This window comes from Juglans regia, chromosome 12 (genome assembly GCF_001411555.2).
Source record: "Juglans regia cultivar Chandler chromosome 12, Walnut 2.0, whole genome shotgun sequence".
NCBI classification, from domain to species: Eukaryota; Viridiplantae; Streptophyta; class Magnoliopsida; order Fagales; family Juglandaceae; genus Juglans; species Juglans regia.
The window spans coordinates 21,396,537-21,416,754 of record NC_049912.1 but is presented as its reverse complement, the minus strand read 5'-3'; the positions used below and the strand labels follow the sequence as shown (position 1 = coordinate 21,416,754).

The 20,218-nt window shown below is 38.2% G+C and overlaps 2 protein-coding genes across 3 annotated transcripts; one reads left to right on the top strand and one right to left on the bottom strand.

Moving 5' to 3' along the window:
- The first annotated feature begins 264 nt into the window (after positions 1–264).
- LOC109005934 (serine/arginine-rich SC35-like splicing factor SCL28) lies at positions 265–13,588 on the top strand. The gene is made up of 7 exons (XM_018985032.2): positions 265–711; positions 951–1,028; positions 1,743–1,907; positions 2,058–2,119; positions 2,289–2,328; positions 12,656–12,841; positions 13,270–13,588. Exons 1-7 carry the CDS (start codon positions 527–529, stop codon positions 13,277–13,279), a joined length of 726 nt encoding a protein of 241 aa, XP_018840577.1. The 5' UTR covers positions 265–526; the 3' UTR covers positions 13,280–13,588.
- A 1,483-nt stretch (positions 13,589–15,071) lies between these two features.
- Positions 15,072–17,926, bottom strand: LOC109005935 (NADH dehydrogenase [ubiquinone] 1 alpha subcomplex subunit 8-B). Of its 2 annotated transcripts, XM_018985033.2 has the most exons (3): positions 17,815–17,926; positions 17,493–17,689; positions 15,072–15,452 (listed from the first exon to the last, which is right to left on the bottom strand). In XM_018985033.2, the coding sequence occupies exons 2-3, from the start codon at positions 17,678–17,680 to the stop codon at positions 15,320–15,322; spliced, it is 321 nt and encodes a 106-aa protein (XP_018840578.1). In that variant the 5' UTR covers positions 17,681–17,689; positions 17,815–17,926; the 3' UTR covers positions 15,072–15,319. The 2 variants fall into 2 exon arrangements, with proteins under 2 accessions (XP_018840578.1, XP_035539317.1); XM_035683424.1 differs by having other exon boundaries at positions 17,493–17,920.
- Between the last annotated feature and the right edge of the window lie 2,292 nt (positions 17,927–20,218).

The following is a 20,218-nucleotide window of genomic DNA, read 5'->3' as shown; positions in this document are numbered from 1 at the left end:
TGGGACCTACAATATTTTTCATCTTAAAATATATTTATACGTAGGACTCATAACTTTTTTTAATTTCTTATAAAAAGTATTAAATTCATCTTAATATTCAAATATATTATATATTTTAAATTTAATTTAGATAAACTGCACATAAATTCTTCTATTATTTAATTTATTATTATTCTAAAAAAAACTCAACATAATTGATCTATCCCAAAAACCAAACTTAACCTAAAGCTCAATGTTACAACTGGGAGGGTCGCGAAAATAAAGCGATCTGAATTCAAAAACCCAAGGAGCTTGGGTTGATGCTTGAAATATACGGACTTCGCAAGCCCTTATCTCTCTCCCTCCAAAACTTGAGAATCTCTCACAAAAACGAACTATACACGCATGTATAGGTAGATAGAGATAACTACTCCTTTGTTACCCCCAAGGTTAGGGTTTTGCCGTGCTCTGTGTTCAAACCCTCTCCGTCCCTTGACTCTACCTATCTGCTCATAATCGCAAGAAAGAAGTGAGAGAATCTGCAGCGATGGCGAGGTACAGAAGCCGGAGCAGAAGCTACAGCCCTCGCCGGCGGAGCAGAACCCCTCCACGTGAACGCAAGCGATACGACGACGAGCCTCGCGATCGCTACCGCGAAAGCAGGTCCTACAGAGACCGTCGCTCCCCGGCTTCTTCTGGCCTGCTCGTCCGCAATCTCCCCCTTGACGCTAGGTCTCTTCTGTTTCTTTTTCTTCAAGTTCATTGTCTAGAGAAATTTTGTATTGTTATTCTTTTTTCAATTCTCCTTTTCATCGATGCTTATTTATGAAAAACTAGTCTGAATTTCTATTATCATAGCTGCATTTCTCTTTAAATTTTCACTTTAATTATGTCTCAAACCCTTAATATACTCGATGATTGCTCAATTGTACAAGAATGAAATATTTGGGGTTTTAAACTATGTTGTGCAGGCAAGAAGATCTGAGGATCCCATTTGAGCGATTTGGTCCCGTGAAGGATGTGTATCTACCAAAGAACTACCATACTGGGTATGCTTTCGGTCTTACCATATGTGTCCGCGTCGTAGGTTTTTGAATCTAGTTGTGTGTATCGCATGTCAAGGTTGGCACACCTATCTATTTCTCCGTTAATCATGGCAATTTGAAGTATTTGCTGCCTTACGGAAATTATGTTGAAAATCCTATTTGGATCTTAATCATGCCTGTATTTTAGTTCCCATTTCACGCGTGCTGCCAATTTACTTGCAAGACTTTAGTTCATGGGCTATGGACATGTCTAGGTTCCGTCCTTATGTTATTGTTAGTAATACAGCAACCGATGTTATTGTTAGTAATACAGCAACCGATCCATTATCTACCGGTAGGTTGTCTTTAACATCAATCAAGAATGATTCCACAGTGCAGAATTATATCTGTCTGTACACATGCTAATAGCCCAGAATAAAGTGTGACTAATATTTGGATATTGGTTACAAACCCTGCATAAAAAGCAGTGCAAGTTATGTTGTCTTCAAGAATGGATTATGGCAATGGTATAGATCAGTTTGATTTTAAATGTCTATTGTAATATTTTTATGGTTATGTTGTGTGTGTGCGTGCATGCTAGAAAAGATAGATTTCATCAAGCAAACACTTTTGTGAAAATGGAAAATTATTTACTTCCTCCTTTGTTGATATTGTGGTTCAAATACTATGATAGTATTAATTTGATGATTTCGAATTATTATTTTTCAATATTAATAGGGAGCCACGAGGCTTTGGATTTGTGAAATACCGATATGCTGAAGATGCTGCTGAAGCCAAACAACAACTGAACCATACAATTATTGGTGGACGTGAAATAAGAATTGTGTTTGCTGAGGAGAATAGAAAAACGCCTCAAGAAATGCGTACGACTTCCCGCACAAGGTACAACAACATTTAAACTCTCTTACATTTTCTAGCATGATCTTTTTTGTTTGGTATGTAATCTTCCTCTTAATTGGAATAAACTGTCTACCTTATCAACCGATTGCTGACTTTGTTTCTCTTTCTTGCACCCTTCATCCTTAAAAAAAGTGGTCGATATGGAGGAAGCAGAAGGAGAACTCCACCAAGGTCCCCTAGACAACGTTACCACTGTCAGTTTATACTTTTGCCTTTGCAATTAATTTATTTTTACAAAATTGGAAAAATATTACATGTAGTTTTGTATAAAGAAAATACGTTCCCTAAAATTTCTGCTAAATTATCTTAACACTTGCATTACTTATAAAAAAAGTTATTTTAATTTGTTTTTGCTCGTCTCAGCTTACTCAAGGTCACCTACACCAGCTAGGCGCGATTCAAGGTTTGGATTTTCTCGCTTAGAGGAGTTTCCATTGATAATTGGGGACTATTGTTGTTGTGTGGTTGTCATTTCCTCTATTAATATCAAGTGATATTTGTTTGGATTGATATTAGAGTTCTTTCACTTTTTTTAATGCCACATAGAATGCACAAAAAAATTATACATTCTATTTCATATTTTGTGTTCATTTCATTTGTTGGTGAGTTCAGGCATAAATACTGAGTGCATTAGTTATTATTATGTTTTCAGTTGACATTGGATCTTTCTTTTATAAATGGCAGCATATATTCATGGCAGAATGGCTATGGTTCTCCTATATGCCTAGAAGTAAAGTGACATTGTTGTATAAAACTGAAATAAATTGTTTAGAACTTGCGTGTGAGTACCATTTCCATAAGATGGTTTTATTATTGTCGTCCCCTCAACCAAACAATGCCATACATCTGACCAGTGGTGTTGCTTTCATTGCCCATCTGACACTACACTTATCCCTTCCCTATGCTTCGGATTTGCTATGCAATGCATAAACTGATGTAAGCTACTTGTGCTTTGGATTGGCCGTGTAATGCATGAGTAATTCAAATGCTTTGGGTATATATGTAGATTTATTTATTTATTTTGATAAGTAATAAGAGATTTATCAATGCAAGTAGATGGGCATAGCCCAAGTACACAAGAAGTATATAAGCAGAAACACCTAAATACAAGCTATGAACTAGGAACTAGCAAAGTCTAAAAAGGAAACATTTAAAAAATCCCCATTCGATACAAGAGTTTTCGCCCAAAAGCAAAGAGTTCGAAAGAAAAACTCTAAATTCTCCCAACGAGCGCTCTCTATCATCAAAACATCGTCCATTCCTTTCTAGCCATAAAGACCACATTAGGCATAGAGGAATCATCTTCCAAATATCAGAAATGTGATGGCTGCCCATAGATCCTTTCCAACAAGCCAATAGATCCACCACTCTCTTGGGTGTCACCCAAGCTATACCTGACTTGCTGAAAATCTCATCCCAAAGAGTCTTTGCCACCTCACAATGCAGAAACAAATGATCAACCGACTCCCCATCTTTCTTGCACAAATAACACTAGTTCAGGAATATTATACCTCGCTTCCTCAAATTATCTATTTTCGGAATTTTCCAGAGTGACACCAACCAACAGAAAAAAGCAATTTTAGTCAGTACCTTGGATCTCCAAATACGCTTCCAAGGGAATTGGTTGACACAATGGCACGACAACACTTTATAATAAGAGCTAACAGAAAAAATTGAATTTCCAGCGTGTTGCCACAACATTCTGTCCTCTCCTCCCTGTACCATTTTTATGTAATACAGTCTACTGGAAAAGGCAGTAACAATCGGCACTTCCCAATCATGAACATCTCTAATAAATCTCACATTCCATTGGGGAATATTATTGTAAAAAGATACAGAATCAGCTACAGTGGCGTCTTTGTCCCTTGCAATTCTAAATAGGGAAGGAAAAGCATTCTTGAGAGCCAATTCCCCACACCAAAGATTATGCCAAAAGCAACTCCTATCTCCTCCTCCAACCTTAAAGAAAACATGGTTAACAAATTCCCCCCAACTATTCCGTATGCACTTCCACAAGCCCACTCCATACACACTCCTAACTTCATTAGAACACCAACACCCACAAGCCCTCCCATATTTAGCATCATAATATTTTTCCATAACGGATCCCTCTCTAATTGATATCTCCAAAGCCACTTTTCAAAAAGGGATTTGTTAAAAAGCCTCAAATTACAGATCCCCAAACCCCCACAAGTAACTGATGAACAAATTTTTTTTTTTATAAGTAAAACTTTTATTTATCAAACTAGAAATAGGCGATGCCTATGTACACATGAAATATACAAAAGAAACACCTAGTTACATTCTATAGTTAAAAAAGCGATGACAAAAACTCATTGACATCCCCTCCATTGAGTACAATAGCAGAAAACCAACTAAGTAACGAACTTGTAAAGAATTTCCATAATTCATCTACATTATGTTCCCTATTATTAAAACACCTCTCATTCCTTTCCAACCAAATGCACCACATAATACACAAAGGAATCATCTTCGATGCAGCTGCCACACAGGAGCAAGTATGAAGGCTTGTCCAACTTGCTAGTAGTTCGACCACTGCTTTTGGCATAACCCAGATCAGTCCAGCTCTTCTAAGCACTCCATCCCACAACACTTTAACCACATCGCAGTGTAGAAGCAAATGATTCACTGATTCTGCTTTTTTTCTACACATAAAGCACCAATTTAGGACAATCATGCCACACTTTCTCATGTTATCTATGGTCTGGATATTCCCTATTGCAGCTGTTCATACAAAAAAAGCCACCTTTGACTGTGCATGTGCCTTCCATATACTCTTCCAAGGGAAACAAATGTGTGGCTGATTAATTAATAACTTAAAATGATCTAGCTGTAAACTTGTTTGAAGCTGTATGTCTCCAGCACAATTGATCCCTGCCGTGTCTTCTATTATCCACTGTGTACAACAATCTGAAAAAATCAGTAACCTCCTCAATTTCGCAATCCTGAACAGGTCTGGAAAAACTAACATCCCAAAGCATCTTTTCATTAGAATAGCTCATCATTTCTGAATTTGAAGCCAGCTGATTTACAGCCAATCTGAACACAGTCGGGTAGGCTCTAAACAGTTCAATTTCTCTGCACCAAACAGTTAGTTCAATTTCTCTGATTAACAGCCACAAAGTTGACTTGTTTCAAGAAAAAATCCCATCCTTTTCCAATAAACTTCCATAAGCTCACTCCATAAGAACCCCTACACTCCTTTGTGGACCAACTCCCCCAATCACTTCCATATTCCCGAGCGACCACCCCCCTCCACCATGCTTCCTCTTACCCATGGAATCTCCATAACCACTTCCCCAACAACGCCTTATTAAAACTACACAAGCTATGAACCCCTAATCCTCCATCCACAATCGGGCAACAAACTTTTTTCCAGCTCTAAGGGAGTCTTAGACTCTCCCAAACCACCCCACAAAAAAGCTCTATACAACTTTTCAATCCGGTTAGCCACTCCAATTGGTAAAGGGAATAGAGAAAGGAAATAAGTTGGGGTATTAGAAAGGGTGCTCTTTATAAGGGTGATTCTACCCCCTTTAGATAAATAAACTCTCTTCCACGCCGCCAACCTCTTCTCTATTTTCTCAACCACCCCATCCCAAATATGCTTAGCCTTGAATGACGCCCCCAACGGTATTCCCAGGTATTTCATTGGTAATTAACAACTTTACACTCCAATAATTCTGCCAAGTTATGAATATTATGCTCAACTCCCACCAGATCCATCTCCGATTTACTTAAGTTCACTTTTAGTCCGAAGATAGCTTGAAAACATAACAGGACAACCCTCAATGCTTGAATCTGATCCCCGCCAGCATCACAAAAAATAAGAGTATCATCAGCAAAAAGCAAGTGTGATATGGATATGAAGCCATTAGAATTAGAACCCACTGAAAAACCTGAAATAAAACCTTCTTCCACCATACGGCTCAAAGCCTCCATGACAAGAACAAATAAAAAAGGGGATAATGGGTCCCCCTGCCTCAAGCCTCTTGAACTCTGAAAATAACCACAAGGCTGCCCATTAACTAAAACAGAAAACTGAACAGTTGAGATACAATGTCTTATCTAGCCACATCACTTATCACCAAAACCGCATCTTATAAGCATATATAAAAGAAATTTCAGTTTATATGATCATACGCCTTTTCCATATTCATCTTACATAGAACTCCCTGAATACCTTGCCGCAACCGACTATCTAAACACTCATTTGCAATTAGCACAGAATCTAAAATTTGACGACCTCTAACAAAAGCATTTTGAGGTTTAGAAATGATCTTCTCCATCACTTTATTCATTCGATTTGCTAACACCTTCGAAATAATCTTATAAACACCACTCACCAAACTAATAGGACGAAAATCCTTCAACTCCGATGCACCCACTCTCTTTGGGATTAAGGCAATAAAAGTGGCATTCAACGACTTCTCAAACTTTTGAAACTCATAAAATTCACAAAATACCTTCATCACCTCCTCCCGCACAATCTCCCAACAATCTTGGAAAAATGCCATAGAGAACCCATCCGAACCTGGAGTTTTGTCTCTCCTCATACCACAAACCACCCCATACACCTCAAGCTCTTCAAAAGGCCTCTCTAGCCAGTTTGCTGAAGAAGCATCCACAACTTCAAAGTTCAAGCCATCAATTTTAGGTCTCCAAGCTTCCTTCTCACTTAGGAGAGAACTATAAAACTGCACAACATGCTCTTGAATCTCATCAGGTGTGGACAACAATTTGTTCTCACCTCGCTCTCCCCTTCAAAGTGATTTTTTCTGCTGCTTTACATTCCCAAAGACTTATTCCATTCCTTCAAATCAGCTTTCAATGCTTTGAGTTTACTTGCCAAGACAAAACTAGGGGTCCCTTCAAATTGATAAGAAAGCCACCGGCTTCTTACCTTCTCAATGAACCCCTCCACTTTAAGCCACATATTCTCGAACTTAAAATACCGTTTACCCTTATGAATGCCCCCCCACAATCAAGTATAATGGGAAAGTGGTCAGAACATACCCTTGACAATCTTTTTTGACATAACCTCGGATAGTGAGCCTCCCATGAAGACGAGACCAAGAATCTGTCCAGTCTGGAGCCCCTTCTAGAGTTAGACCATGTGTATTCACCCCCCACCAGTGGCAAATCCAACAGCTCCAAGTCAAAAATCAGCTGAGAGAAATCCTCCATGGCTGAAGTCATAGAAGATAAACCCTCACTCTCACTTGGAAAACAGATTATATTAAAATCATCACAAATACACCAAGGCAGCTCCCACATAGAATAAAATCCTGACACTTCATCCCACAATAAGTATCTATCCCAATCCCTATTGGGGCCATATACACTTGCCAAAGCCCATGACCACCCATCTTCCAAATTTCTTAACACAGGCCACCGAGAATGCACCAATACAATCTTCTACCATCTTTGCAACCCTACTATCCCACATTACTAAAACTCCACCAGATGCACCCGAAGAAGCTAAGTAGTCCAACCTACAAATGAGCTCTCCATAGATTGCAAATTATGCTCGTCAATATATTCCAGTTTAATTTCTTGGAGGCAAACGACATCAATCTTCCAATTGTGAATGAAAGATTTAATGCAAAGACGTTTATTGACGTCATTGATCCCTCTTACATTCCAAGACAGTATTTTAGACTTCATTAACAGAAGTAAAGTCCCTCCCGTTTACTCTGTCTCTCCCCGAACTTCCCTCCTTATTGTCATAATTAATAGAGCATTGCAATCGTTTCAACTATCTCTTTTCTAACCGCCGACTTCATGGCCGTGGAAACGACCAGCTTCAATGGCTACTAGGAGAGCCATGAATTGTTCTTCGTAACCATCACAGGATAGTCCCACCCAATCTTGAATCTCCTCCATTTTTTTTAACACCCATTTTGAGATTTCTTTAGCTGCAATTTAAGGGGGAAGCATCTGTTAGGGTGACGGACTACCTATCTCCTTCTTATCGCTATCTGCTGCAACTATGTCCATCTGTAGATCAGAGTCTACCTCCTCTTTCTCGTCCATGTCAAACAACTCATTCTCAGATTCTGCATGAAGATCTGCATACACCTCCCGTTGTCTACTTCCTCAAAATTCAAGAGGTACTTCAACAGACTAATACTCTCATTCACCAGACTTATCCTATTACCCGCAAGAACCAGCGAGACTTTTTTTCCCATGGAAATTTTCACGATTTCCCTTTCCTTGATTGCCGGCGCCCGAGGCACCACCTCTAACCCTCCCTAAGCTTCCTCAGTAGCTGTCGGGACTTTCTGTGTAACGGATGGAGCCGTCGGCTTGAGAATCAACACCATTAGAGCTGGTCGAGACAATCGAAATATCAGGGTTGACAGCAGCCTTGCCCCTCCTCGTAGACATCTCCTTGATCTTGACGTGGTTGTCTGTGCGCCGGCGGCCTCAGTCGAACTGATCTGTGCAGTTATCGAGATGTTGTGGGGGAAAGATACGCAGAAATCACGTCTCCAGACTCCAATGGTACTGCCTCTGGCGGCGGTGCTTCTGTGGCCTACGGTGAGGTTGCCTGAGGCTTCGCAGTTGGCGGTGGCGCAAACCCACTCGTCGATGGGCCACCAATGTGCTGCTGCTTCTTCCTCCAGAATGGGCCATACCTTTGGCCAGTCTATTGAATGGGCTCAAGCCTCTCCTTGGGCTGAAGCCCATCACCAGGGCTAGACTGGAACGAGGCCTGACCCTTCCCTTTAGGCCCTTTAGCCACGCCCAATGTCTCCAGCGCTCCCAACCCTTTCTTTGTTTGGTTTGATACCAGATCATGACCCAAGCCCAAGCCCAAGCCCACCTCACCATTACCCTCAACGCACCGTATTAAGTTTTTAACTTTATCAAACAAGTCATCCAACGAACTCTGCATAACACGCAACTCCTTCAGAAGCCTTACCTCTTTCTTGGCTCTGGACAGCTACCGAAAAAGGTATGCCACCTGCCCTTTGCAAGTCTGCCGAAGCAGGTTGACGCACGTCTCAAGGTATCTCCAGGACCTCCCTCAATGACCGCAATGACGAGCTTATTGCCGCCGGTGGTAAAATTCTCCCTTGACCACATTCTCTGCCAATTTCCTTCAACGTCGCCGCGAGCTTCCTCCACCCCATTCCATCCCTACCCCCATGAATGAAAATGAAATTTCGGCGACCTCCCCCACCATACTCCACCAGAGCCATGTAAGAACCACGGGGGTTGGAACAACGCTGGGCAATGAAGCCTTTGTCACCTTCCCGATGAGCAGTGTAATACCCTTTGCTCCTAGTCTTCAGACATTCTTCCAACGCTCTTGACACCCATTGGGTAGTGTCTAGCCCCAATCTCAAGTTTTTCACAACTTTCCACCCTTTCTCCGTAATGAGCACATCATGCCCATATCTTCTCACCTCAAACACCTTCGATTCGATAGCTAGACAGCTAAAGGAACACATTTCATTTCAGCGATTCCAAATAGCCCATCATCAAAAGCCCACAACCACCATCGGCGATGCCAGTTTACGTACCAGATAGTAGTGTACGGAAAAAAAACTTTAGTTTCTAGGATACATTACTTTAACTTACATTTCCTAACTCTTAACGGCACCCAAACATTAAGTTTCGAAGCCTCAAAAATTCATTTAGCAAAATTCATCTAACTCTTAACGACACCCAAACAGACTTTATCCAACTTACTAGATGGCGCTTCCTATCATCACCAAGATCACCCCACAAAAAAATTACGAAAGATTCTTCCAATTCTACAAGCCACCCCAATGGGCAAAGGGAAGAGGGAAAGAAAATACATTGGAAGATTGGACAACGTACTTTTAATTGGAGCAATATTCCCCCTTTGGATAAATAGATCTTTTTCCACCCAGCTAACCTTCTTTCTATTTTCTCAATCACTCCATCCCAAATTGACGAAGATTTATAAGAGGCACCTAAGGGAAGGCTTAGATATTTCATGGGAAGAGATGAGATCTTACAACCCAAAATGCTTGCCAAGTCCCTAGTATTCGAGACAGGGCCACTGGAACAATTTCTGACTCAAATAAGTTGACTCTAAGCCTAGAAAAAGCTTCGAAGCATAATAAAAGAGCACCCAACGATCGAAGGTGGTCATGATTAGGGTTGCTAAAAATAAGAGTATCATCAGCGAACAAAAGATGTGAGACCTTGATACTACCAGGAGAGACTCCACCCTCCAAAAAACTCGACATGAAATTCTCGCACACATCTGCATCAATCATTCTACTCAAAGCTTCCATGACAATAATAAAGAGGAAAGGAGACAAGGGATCCCCTTGTCTCAAACCTCGAGAACTAGTGAAAATCCAGCCGGGGAACCATTCACCCAGATCGAAAATCTGACCGTTGAGATACAATGTCTGATCCATGCACACCATTTCTCTCCAAAGCCATTTCTCCCAAGTAAATATAAAAGAAATTCTCAGTTGAGCTGATCAAAAGCCTTTTCCATGTCCAGCTTAACAAGAATGCCAGGAACTCCCTCTCTAAGTCTGCTTTCCAAACATTCATTGGCAACTAAAATTGAATCTAGAATTTGTCTACCCCTAATGAATGCATTCTGATTTTTTGAAATGATAGTTTCCATCACCATACTCATACGGTTGGCAAGATTCTTCGAAATGATCTTATAGACCCTGTTGACCAAGCTTTTAGGGCGGAAATCCTTCATCTCTACAGCCCCCACTTTTTTGGGAATAAGGGCAATAAAGGTGGCATTAAGGTTTTTCTCAAATTTCATGTATGCATGAAACTCGATAAAAACCTTCATAATATCCTCTCTCACAATATCCCAACAATCTTGGAAGAAAGCCATAGAAAAATCATCAGGGCTCGGGGCTTTATCACGCACCATCCCTCTAATCACATCAAGAATCTCCTCTTCCTCAAAAGGTCTCTCTGACCAGTCCACAGAGTGCTGGTCAATATGCCCAAAATCCAGCCCATCAAGTTTAGGTCTCCAAGAGAAGTCCTCCTGGAAAAGCTTCTCACAGAAAGTAACAATGTGACCCTTAATATCCAAAGGATCTGAAATAATAGAGTCCCCTGATTGAAGATATTCAATGGCATTATTTCTACGATGAGAGTTTGCCATACGATGAAAAAATTTAGTGCAATTGTCACCTTCCTTCAGCCAAAGAACTAGAGATTGTTGCCTCCATGAAATCTCCTCCAATAAAGAAATCTTCTCTAGTTCAGCCTCCATGGGAAAAATGAAAAATGTTTAGCATATTTGATCTCATGTTCATGTGGATAATTAGCATATATATGTTTAATTTAGAACTACCATACTTGAGATTAATCGCTGCTAGCAATAGCAAGACAAAACTAATACTAGTCATTTGATATTTGAAAGGTATTTCGGTACTCTTTTAGTTGAACGTAGGCAGATTGTTATCTTTAAGTGTATCATGATAAATATGCTCTTTATCTTGGTGATATCTCTACAACAGTGATAGCTTATCTGCTGAAGTTGCAAAATGGTATATATATAAGAACTTTTGTCAACCAAGGATGGCAATTCTTTTTGTTTTTTCTTTGGCGTGGGATTGAGAAGATCTTCTGCCCCCTGGGTTACTGCTTTGTATCTTGTAAAACTTTTATTCACTTATTGAAAGAAGATATCTTGGAAAACTCAAGAAGTATTATCCAGTTGTTTAACCTTGATGACCTTCCTCTGTTGTGACTTCTGATGTAAGGAGTTTCTTGTCTCTTAGACATAATGTAGCACTTGCTCCAATAAATAATATCTGCCGGTGCCCTTGTTTATGCAGATATTAAAGTGAAAAGGGAGACTTTAAAGACTTCTGGATTAAAAAAGATTAACAAGAAAAGAAAGCATAAAGTGATGGGCAACTTGCCTACATTTCTAGCAAAGTCGCTCCATAAGTTTAGCTATTATGTCCCCCTCACCAGCTATTTTCTACAACTTCCATGGGCTTTGCTTTCCTCCGAATTTTGGTTTGTGAGGCTTGCTACTGCTGAATGAACTTGACTAGCTAAATTTGGTGCAAGAGATGATTTGATCAAGATTACTTATGTATTCTCCTTATTTAAGCTGTTCAAGTAATTTTTTCTTTCATAAGAAATTTGTTAAGTTGATACCTTGTTTTGCATATACCATCCAGTTAAGAAAGAAATATAGAGCATATATTTGGCCAAAGAAAGAATCATCTTCAAAGAAAGGAAGCCATTCAAAGTTTTTACTGGTAGAGATACGATGACATTGTCCAAGAAAAAGATAGTTTGAGGTTTTAGAAAGTTGGGGCCAAGAGAGCTATGAAGTTATCAGATGCTGATCATCCAGTACATCATTATAGAGCTTAACTCTCACTGTTTGGATCCAAGTTTCGTATTTTTGTTCAGAAATCCTGGAAAGGTGCAGGTAAAGGTCATATTTTGATCAAATAGATTTGAAGAGGATGTAAGTGGCAGCTCTTCTATCTTAAAACAATGTACCTAATTTTGATCCCAATGACTGCTGAAATTAGTTCTGTTTATGGAGCTTTGTAGATATATGAATTGTAAAGATACATGTTGATGAAAATGAGAGATGTTTCTAGTTGGTGTGATCTTTCCCGTGGAGAAATATGTTTTTGTCCCATGTGCTGATTTATGACTTTTTTTATTTGATTTTATTCTAAAGTAATGTCTGTCTCTTGCCGCTGAGACAGGGACCATGGGGCTAGGGATGATTATCGTTCTCCTTCACCACGTGATGAGGGGGACTACAGGAGGTCCCCGAGTCCAAGGGAAAATGGTCAGAGTCCCCATGCTGCGAGGGGTTATGCACCAAGCAAGTCACTGAGTCCAAGGGGTAAAAATCGCAGTCCTTCCAGATCTCGGTCACGATCTTACAGGTAGAATATTTTTGGTTCGGTTCATGATCCATTTCTGTATGTTCTGACTTTCAAATATATTTTAGTACCATCTAGTACACATCCTTTTTAAATATAATGTCATCATTATCTGTCGTCTTTAGATTCAGGAGCCGAGATTTGTAGAGAGTATAATATGCAAATAAATTCTGTATGTTATTATTCTAATGCCTTTGTCATTGGTGATTTTGCTTGCCATTGAGGGCAAGAAAGTGTTTCCTCTCCCTTTGTTTCTAATAGATTTAGAAACATGACTCAACTTATGAATCTGTCAAGGTCCCATCAGCTTGGATGGTATATCTGTTGGCGATGGGTAATTGAAAATCAAAAGTAGAGAGAACCTTTCTATATCTATTTTTGCAATGGTTAATTGAAGAAAGGTGACCGTTTCTTTGATTCTTGTTGTGCAGTCCTCGCTGATGGTTGTCATATGCTGCTGCTCATGTGGTGATCTTCAATGGTTCCAAGCATATTTTAAACATTACTTTGGCTGGTTGTATTCTGGATGGGTACAATGTTGGTATATATGACTGATAGTTCTGCATGGTTGTGTGTGTGTGTTGTTCCAGATTTTTATTCTCATTTTGTTTGTTAATCAAGTGGGTGCTTGTAACTTTTGTAGCATTAAATCGTTTGTATGGTTGGTTTGGATCTTGACAATTGTTCTCCCTGCTTTTGGGGTGCAAAGTAGTGCAATTTGACCAAGTCACCATCGGTAACTTTGTGGTCCTTATGGAAGTGCTGCCACCTGTTCTTATGATCGTTAGACATCTGGCTGTGATGGAATTTGTCATAGATATATGAATATGCTATAGTTGAAATATATGGATTTCAGATTGCCAATTGATATATTTGTTGATGATACCCTTACACCGAAATATCGCGACCGTGTAACCTTGTGACCTGAGGTATATTTGTGAAGCATGTGTTTATCGATTCTTGCTCGTTAATCTTTATACTGTGATGTAGCATTATTATATGTTCTGAGTAGGGTTTTCCGAATGAATAATTGCATATCTTTAGAAGACGGTTGGGATGTATTCTCCTGCCACTGCCAGCCCAAAGAATAGGATCTCTTTATGAGATGGGGCAAACAAGGAATGCTACTCCCACCTGACTCCCGAGAGGATGGTGCATTCATGAAGCCATGTTCTTAAGAACAGATGTTGGATGACAATTAGCAAGGAGAGATGTCCAATGGGGGGATCTCAAGCTATTTGCATTAGATTTCCACAAGTTATTTTGAGAATTCGTATAATGCAATTTGCATAGCGTGGATCGAGTTCAAAATTTCATACACGATTTCTATGGAAAATCCAGGATTTGGTGTTCGACGTTGCTTTGATGATCATTCCACTGGCTCAGTTTGGATTGAGAAACACTTAAATCTATTTCATCTAATTATTACAATTTTTATAAATTCTCACATAAAATTTAATAAATAATTCAATTTTTTCAAATATCGAAATAATAAAATATACAAAAATAATATTATATTTAATTTTTAACTTTCATCTCATCTCAATTTACTATCCAAACCTAAAGTGAGTATGAGATGGGAAATTGCATATTAACATGAAGCACAAAAGAAGGGTGGTTTCTATTTATTTATTTTAGTTGAAATGGAAGTGATATTTGAACATCTGATATGAAACAATAAAAGAAAAAGAATTGTGTAGCAGAATTGAAGCATCTTGTTGTATTTCTCAAATAAGCCATATTTTTTGGGCATAAAATCTTAAGAGACTGCAAAATGCAAATCTTTTTAGTATTGCTGAGTTGTTGGTTTTGCGAGTATGTGTTGATTGTCATTAGAAGTTAAAACAGTGGGGGGTAATGGTTGAATTCTGATCAATGTCACTGCACTTTTGTTGCTCCAATCCTTGTATGCCATTCTCAAATAGCAGAAAAATATTCTGCTCCTTAAACAAACAGCAACTGAAAGCAGAGAAGAATAAAAAAAGAAAGAAAAGAGAATACACTATTCACCTTCTAACTAACATGCGTAATAAGATTGCACATTATTGACACATTGCACTTTTCAACTATTACAGACTATAGAATTAGATTATCCATCAAAATTCAATGGTCAAGATTGTGCCACATAAGCTTTTTTTTTTTTTTTAATCTTAAATATCGGATTTAGACAAATAATGCCATTGGACAGAAAATGATAGTTGAAGGGTGCAATATATTAGTTAATATTTTGTAATGCACATTGCAAAATCCGCCAGTCTTGGTATTGAAAGGAATTCAGTCAGTCATAAATAATTATAATTGAAAAGAGGGCAATATTGTCTTTTGCTTAGAAGCATTTCCAGTTGCAAACCTGAACACTGAACATGCCAAAATGGGTGACAACATCCATTGCCTAAAACTGTATTCAACAGCAGTACTTGCTCAATGCAAACTGCCTATATTATTGTGACCAGGAGATTGTGTTATTAGTCTCACACTCTCTCATTCCAAAGGGCAGGCTTTCTCAAATGCTTCCTGCTCTTTGCGACATAAATCAAACTCATTTGTGTGGTAATACAAGCATCCAACATATGCATCCATCTCTTTTGTACAATTCTGGTGAAGATCTTTCAGCCTGCAGTGCCAATAATCCTATCATTAGAATTACCACTCTGACGAATTTGTTTTGCATGTGCAGGAGTGAATCAAAAGTCCAAAAAATTTCCATGCAAATGAATTAACAAGATTCTACCTAGCCGAGTTCTATAAACTGTAACAGAACCATAAAAAAATAATAATAATAATAAAAAAGTTCAAATTCTTTTAAGAATTATGCCACCTGAACAATGAATGAAGTCATTTTACCGTGCATTATGGAGGAAATGAAACATATATCCAAAAACAAACTAGTAGTTACATGCCAATAAAATTATAACCAGAAAGAATTTCTACGAGGTTCAAAAGAAAGGCTGACTTGTCCAGCATTATAATGAACAAGGATGAGACAGAAGATGGGGAAAATTTAAACATGCTGGTCTAGCATGCAAAAGAATTTCCTCTTGCCTTTTATCATTTCCAGCTACGATTCAACATATACATTCAAACTATACTGCTGTTTATCCCTACTACTCAACCACCCTCGCACTCACTCCGACATGTAGTGTATTTATATGACCTAAGCAATAGAAGTACACATAATCAATACAGGTCTTCAAGATGAAGTTTGAAGATCCAAATGAAATCTCAATCAAAAAGTAGAAAAGATATTGGCTTGTTTTTTAAAAAGCATAAAATATGAGGGAAAAAAAGGTAAGAGAACTAAACAGATAATTGAAGAAATGCAATTAGTAGCAAAAATAATCTAGGGAACCGTGAAAAGTTTCATTGAATACAAAAGCAGTGACGACAAAATGGATTATGGAAGAACCCAAGTATGGATGAAGCAGTTTAAGAATGAATCCAAACTTTCAACAAAATTGACAAAATTCTATATTAACTTCAACAAAAAAGATGTGCCTCTAGTTTGAAAGACTCTTTCTCATTACTCTGAAAAAATACCAAATGCAAAAGAGGAGTGCTAGGTTCATAAAAAGATCTCACAAAGAAAACTCACAAATTGATGTGGCTTGCTACAGGACATGAGATTATAAAGATCATTTTATTATAAAATAGATCTAAGTGTCACAACAAACCAAATAGTTTGTGAGATCTCTTTGTAAATCAAGCATTTGTCAATGCAAAATATATTAGTTTCAAATTTTCTTCAAGAGTTTACTTATTATAAAAAAAAAAATCTTCAAGAGTTATGCAATCACTTATTTCGCTAAGTGATGCTACATCTATAATTGATTTGAAGAAAAAAAAAAACTCTCTTTGGGGCAGAATGGACGAAAAGAGATTCTCGAACGAGTAAATGGATCCCACAGTAATCAGGGGAAGGAATCAATAAGGTGCTAATACTCTTCGTTTATGTGCTTCTCAGCGAATCAAACATCTACAATCATGCCAAATTTCCAATACGTTCAGAGTTTGGGATGAACTATGTTGGACACTTCAGTAGGAATTTCTAGTATTACCTGGTGCACGGTTCTGCCGGAGGTCATGTCTTTGGGGTTTACTCCCCAGAGTAGGTCCAAAAGGCCATGGCTTGCTGAGGTTTTACGTTAACAAGAACAAAAAAACAAAAAAAGAAAAAAAAAAGCGGCAAAGCAGTGGAATACAACAAACATTTTCCAATGCCTTTGCCTAGTTACAACAAGAATGCCTCCTATTGACTGTTGCCAAGACTACAGAACTTAATTATTCCAAAGAAACAAAACTATAAAAGGAAATCTTTCAAATTTACAATACAATTAGAATGATATTTCGAGAGACAGAACCCTATATCCACTCAATTGCCAAGCATTCTGAAAGAAAACGACATTTAAACAGCTGAAATTTTCAAATATATCCGGTCCTGTTAGTTTCTTGAATTACTCATTCAATTTATTTCATCCTACTGTACTCAAATTAAGAGAGTGTCAGTCTTCGATACTCGAATTTCCTCTCTTCTTTGACATTTCCCCAGCAACCAAACAAAGCACAAATCGAGATAACACTGGGAAGCAAATAAAATAAAATAAAATAAAATACAATAGAAATGAGGAGAGAAAAGAAAATATGGGAGAGAATTTACAGGCCAAGGACGCAGCGAGTGACTTGTCGGCCTTTGTCAAGGCATTTCTCGGGGTTAGGATCCTGCTTCTTGCACTTGAGGAAGGCCACGTTTTCCGCTTGGCACCTCACTGCTATGTGCTTCGAAGACGCCGTCAGAACCGCCGATGTCGGGATCGGATCTCCCGCCGCGTCCACTGCGCTCGCCATATCCTCCTCCTAATAAAAATCAAAGCTTTTGATGAGAAACCCCTTGCATTTCGTTTGGTTGCTGAGGAAGAAAACGAAAGGAAAAACCATGGGAGGTTACAGATTCTGAAATTGTAAAAACATATTTCTCTGACCCGAATGAGTTTTCTCAACCGAGACACAGCTCCTCCAGGGTGTGAGAGAGAGAGAGAGAGAGAGAGAGGGAAAATGAGTGTCTTGTGCGAGAGAAGGTGGGGTGTGCTAACGTGCGCCCGTGAGATAAGTTGCACGTGTTGTAATATATATGAACTTTTAGGTCATTTTTGTCCTTCAATTTCCTTTTTCGAAAAACTCTACTCAACCTCTGGTTTTTGAATCGCACGACACACTGACGTGGCAAACCCGGTTAGGAAGCCACGTCACGATTTTGACTCTCTCTCACCCAAACCGCAAACGAAACCCTTATCCCTCTCTGCGAAGAAACCATTCTCCCTAGCCCAGACGAAGCTCGACCACTCACTCTCCCTCTTTGTCTGCATTTCTCCTTCACCCAGACGAAGCCCCCCACCAAAATTACTCTCCCTCTCTACGAAGAAACATTTCTCCCTCACCTAGACGAAAGCCCACCACCCTTACTCTCCCTTTTCTTCCCCCCAGCCCCCCCACCCTCACTCAGTCCCTTCGTTCTCTAACCATGAAACTCTAGAAACTTTCAATCTCCTAGACGAAGCCCCCCACCCTTGAAACCTTCAATCTCAATCTTCCTCACCCTCTTCAGTGCTTTGAGCCCTTTCCTCACCCCCTTTGAGCCCCCCCCTCTCTCTCTCTCTCACCGAGTCCTGTAAGGTTCCCGTGCTAACACATTTGGTTAAATTGTTTTGATTTATACATTGATTTGGTAGAATTTTGTTGCTCTTATACACTGATTTGGTTTAATTTTGTTGTTGTTATACACTGATTTGGTTTAGTTTTGTTTCTCTTATACACCGAGTTGGTTTAATTTTGTAGTTGTTATACACTGATTTGGATAATTTTATTGCTTTTATACATTGATTTGGTTTAATTGTTATACATTGATTTGGATAATAACCAATGTGGGCTTCTAGTACTTTTGTGCTAGCTACACTATACCTTTTTGAGATATAATACCTTATAAATTGCATGCATTTCCCAATTACTTTAATGAGCTAAATATCTATCATTTTCCCAATACTTCATATATATCTTGAACTATTGCTTTGGACCCCAAAAATAATAGAAAATATGCGGTTAATGTTGACTCACCCTATCTTTGTCTTCTAATTAGAGAAAAATGATGTGTTGATGTATCTCCATTTGTGACTCTTCTTGGATACTTATTGTTTAATTTTGGGTTTCCATTGGCATTTTTTGATAGAGAGAATAATTATTAATTGGCTATCAAAATATTGTTGACTTCTATTATTATGTTTTGGCTATCAAAATATTACGAGAAAATTGCATGTTTCTCAATTTTCTTGTAGAGAAAGTGCTCAAAATATAATAATAGAAGTCAAAATATAATATACTAGGGTGTTTTCCACTATGTGTTTTTATGTTGTTGAGCCTTGATCCCCAATTATCAATGAGAACAAATACATTAAGAATTGAATTGGTTGATATTATGATTTATTAGATGTTTGACTTCTATGTCAGTATGTGCACAAACATGTACTTGGATTTTTTCTTTATGACTTGTGAACCATTTCCTAGTAACATGCAAAAATATATATATATATATATATATATTTATATATATATATATATTTGGAGGTTTGAAGCCTTAAAGTCCTAGAGGTGCATTGGTATCTTTTTTGCAAGCAATGCACACATTTCTAGTTTTTGTTTATTTGGGTCTAGGATCTTTACTTGAATTGAAATATTTTTATATTTTCTCTGGTTCGTTGCTTTTGTTCAACTTCCTCTGTTTTGGTTGTCTGCACTTCAATTTTGTCTCTTTTTACAGATTTTGTCAAGCTCTAAAGCCTTGGGATGGGTAGAAATAAGATCATCTGTTGTTTTGTATCCCTTTCGTTTTATTAGAGTTTTGGTATCTATTGTATTGGATTGTATCTATTGCAATAACTTGATTGGTTCGGACTATAGTTGTAACGTGTTAGTTTTAAATTTGCTATAGATTGTATTGGATTGTATCTATTGTAATTGTTCTCTCTTCATTTAGTTTTTTAAACTACAAACAGATTTTATCTCTCAATGTTTAATGCAATTATGGTTCATGTTGTAATTAGATGGATTATTCGTCTATGTTAATAAAATGATCAACTCCTCATGTTATAAAACCCACAACTCTAAATTTTGAATGCGTTAGTTTTTTAAAGTTTTCAATCCAAACCTCTTTACACAAACACAATTTCAACCCTACGTGACAACATCAATTAGTTGTTTAGTTCTACAATATCAAATATTTGTTTGGGGCCATGCATGCATGTGAGTTGGCTGTATAGAAACAAACCACCTTTAAGAAAATATTATATTACACTTTACATATCATATTACATATCTGGTTTACCCCCTTTACAC

Excerpts from the sequence above, each read along its gene's own strand:
- LOC109005934 (XM_018985032.2), top strand. The coding sequence starts at position 527 with ATGGCGAGGTACAGAAGCCGGAGCAGAAGCTACAGCCCTCGCCGGCGG. Across the intron at positions 712-950 it reads AATCTCCCCCTTGACGCTAG|GCAAGAAGATCTGAGGATCC; the intron begins GTCTCTTCTGTT and ends TATGTTGTGCAG. Across the intron at positions 2,120-2,288 it reads CCCTAGACAACGTTACCACT|CTTACTCAAGGTCACCTACA; the intron begins GTCAGTTTATAC and ends TGCTCGTCTCAG.
- LOC109005935 (XM_018985033.2), bottom strand. The coding sequence starts at position 17,680 with ATGGCGAGCGCAGTGGACGCGGCGGGAGATCCGATCCCGACATCGGCG. Across the intron at positions 15,453-17,492 it reads ACTCGCTGCGTCCTTGGCCT|GCTGAAAGATCTTCACCAGA; the intron begins GTAAATTCTCTC and ends TTGGCACTGCAG.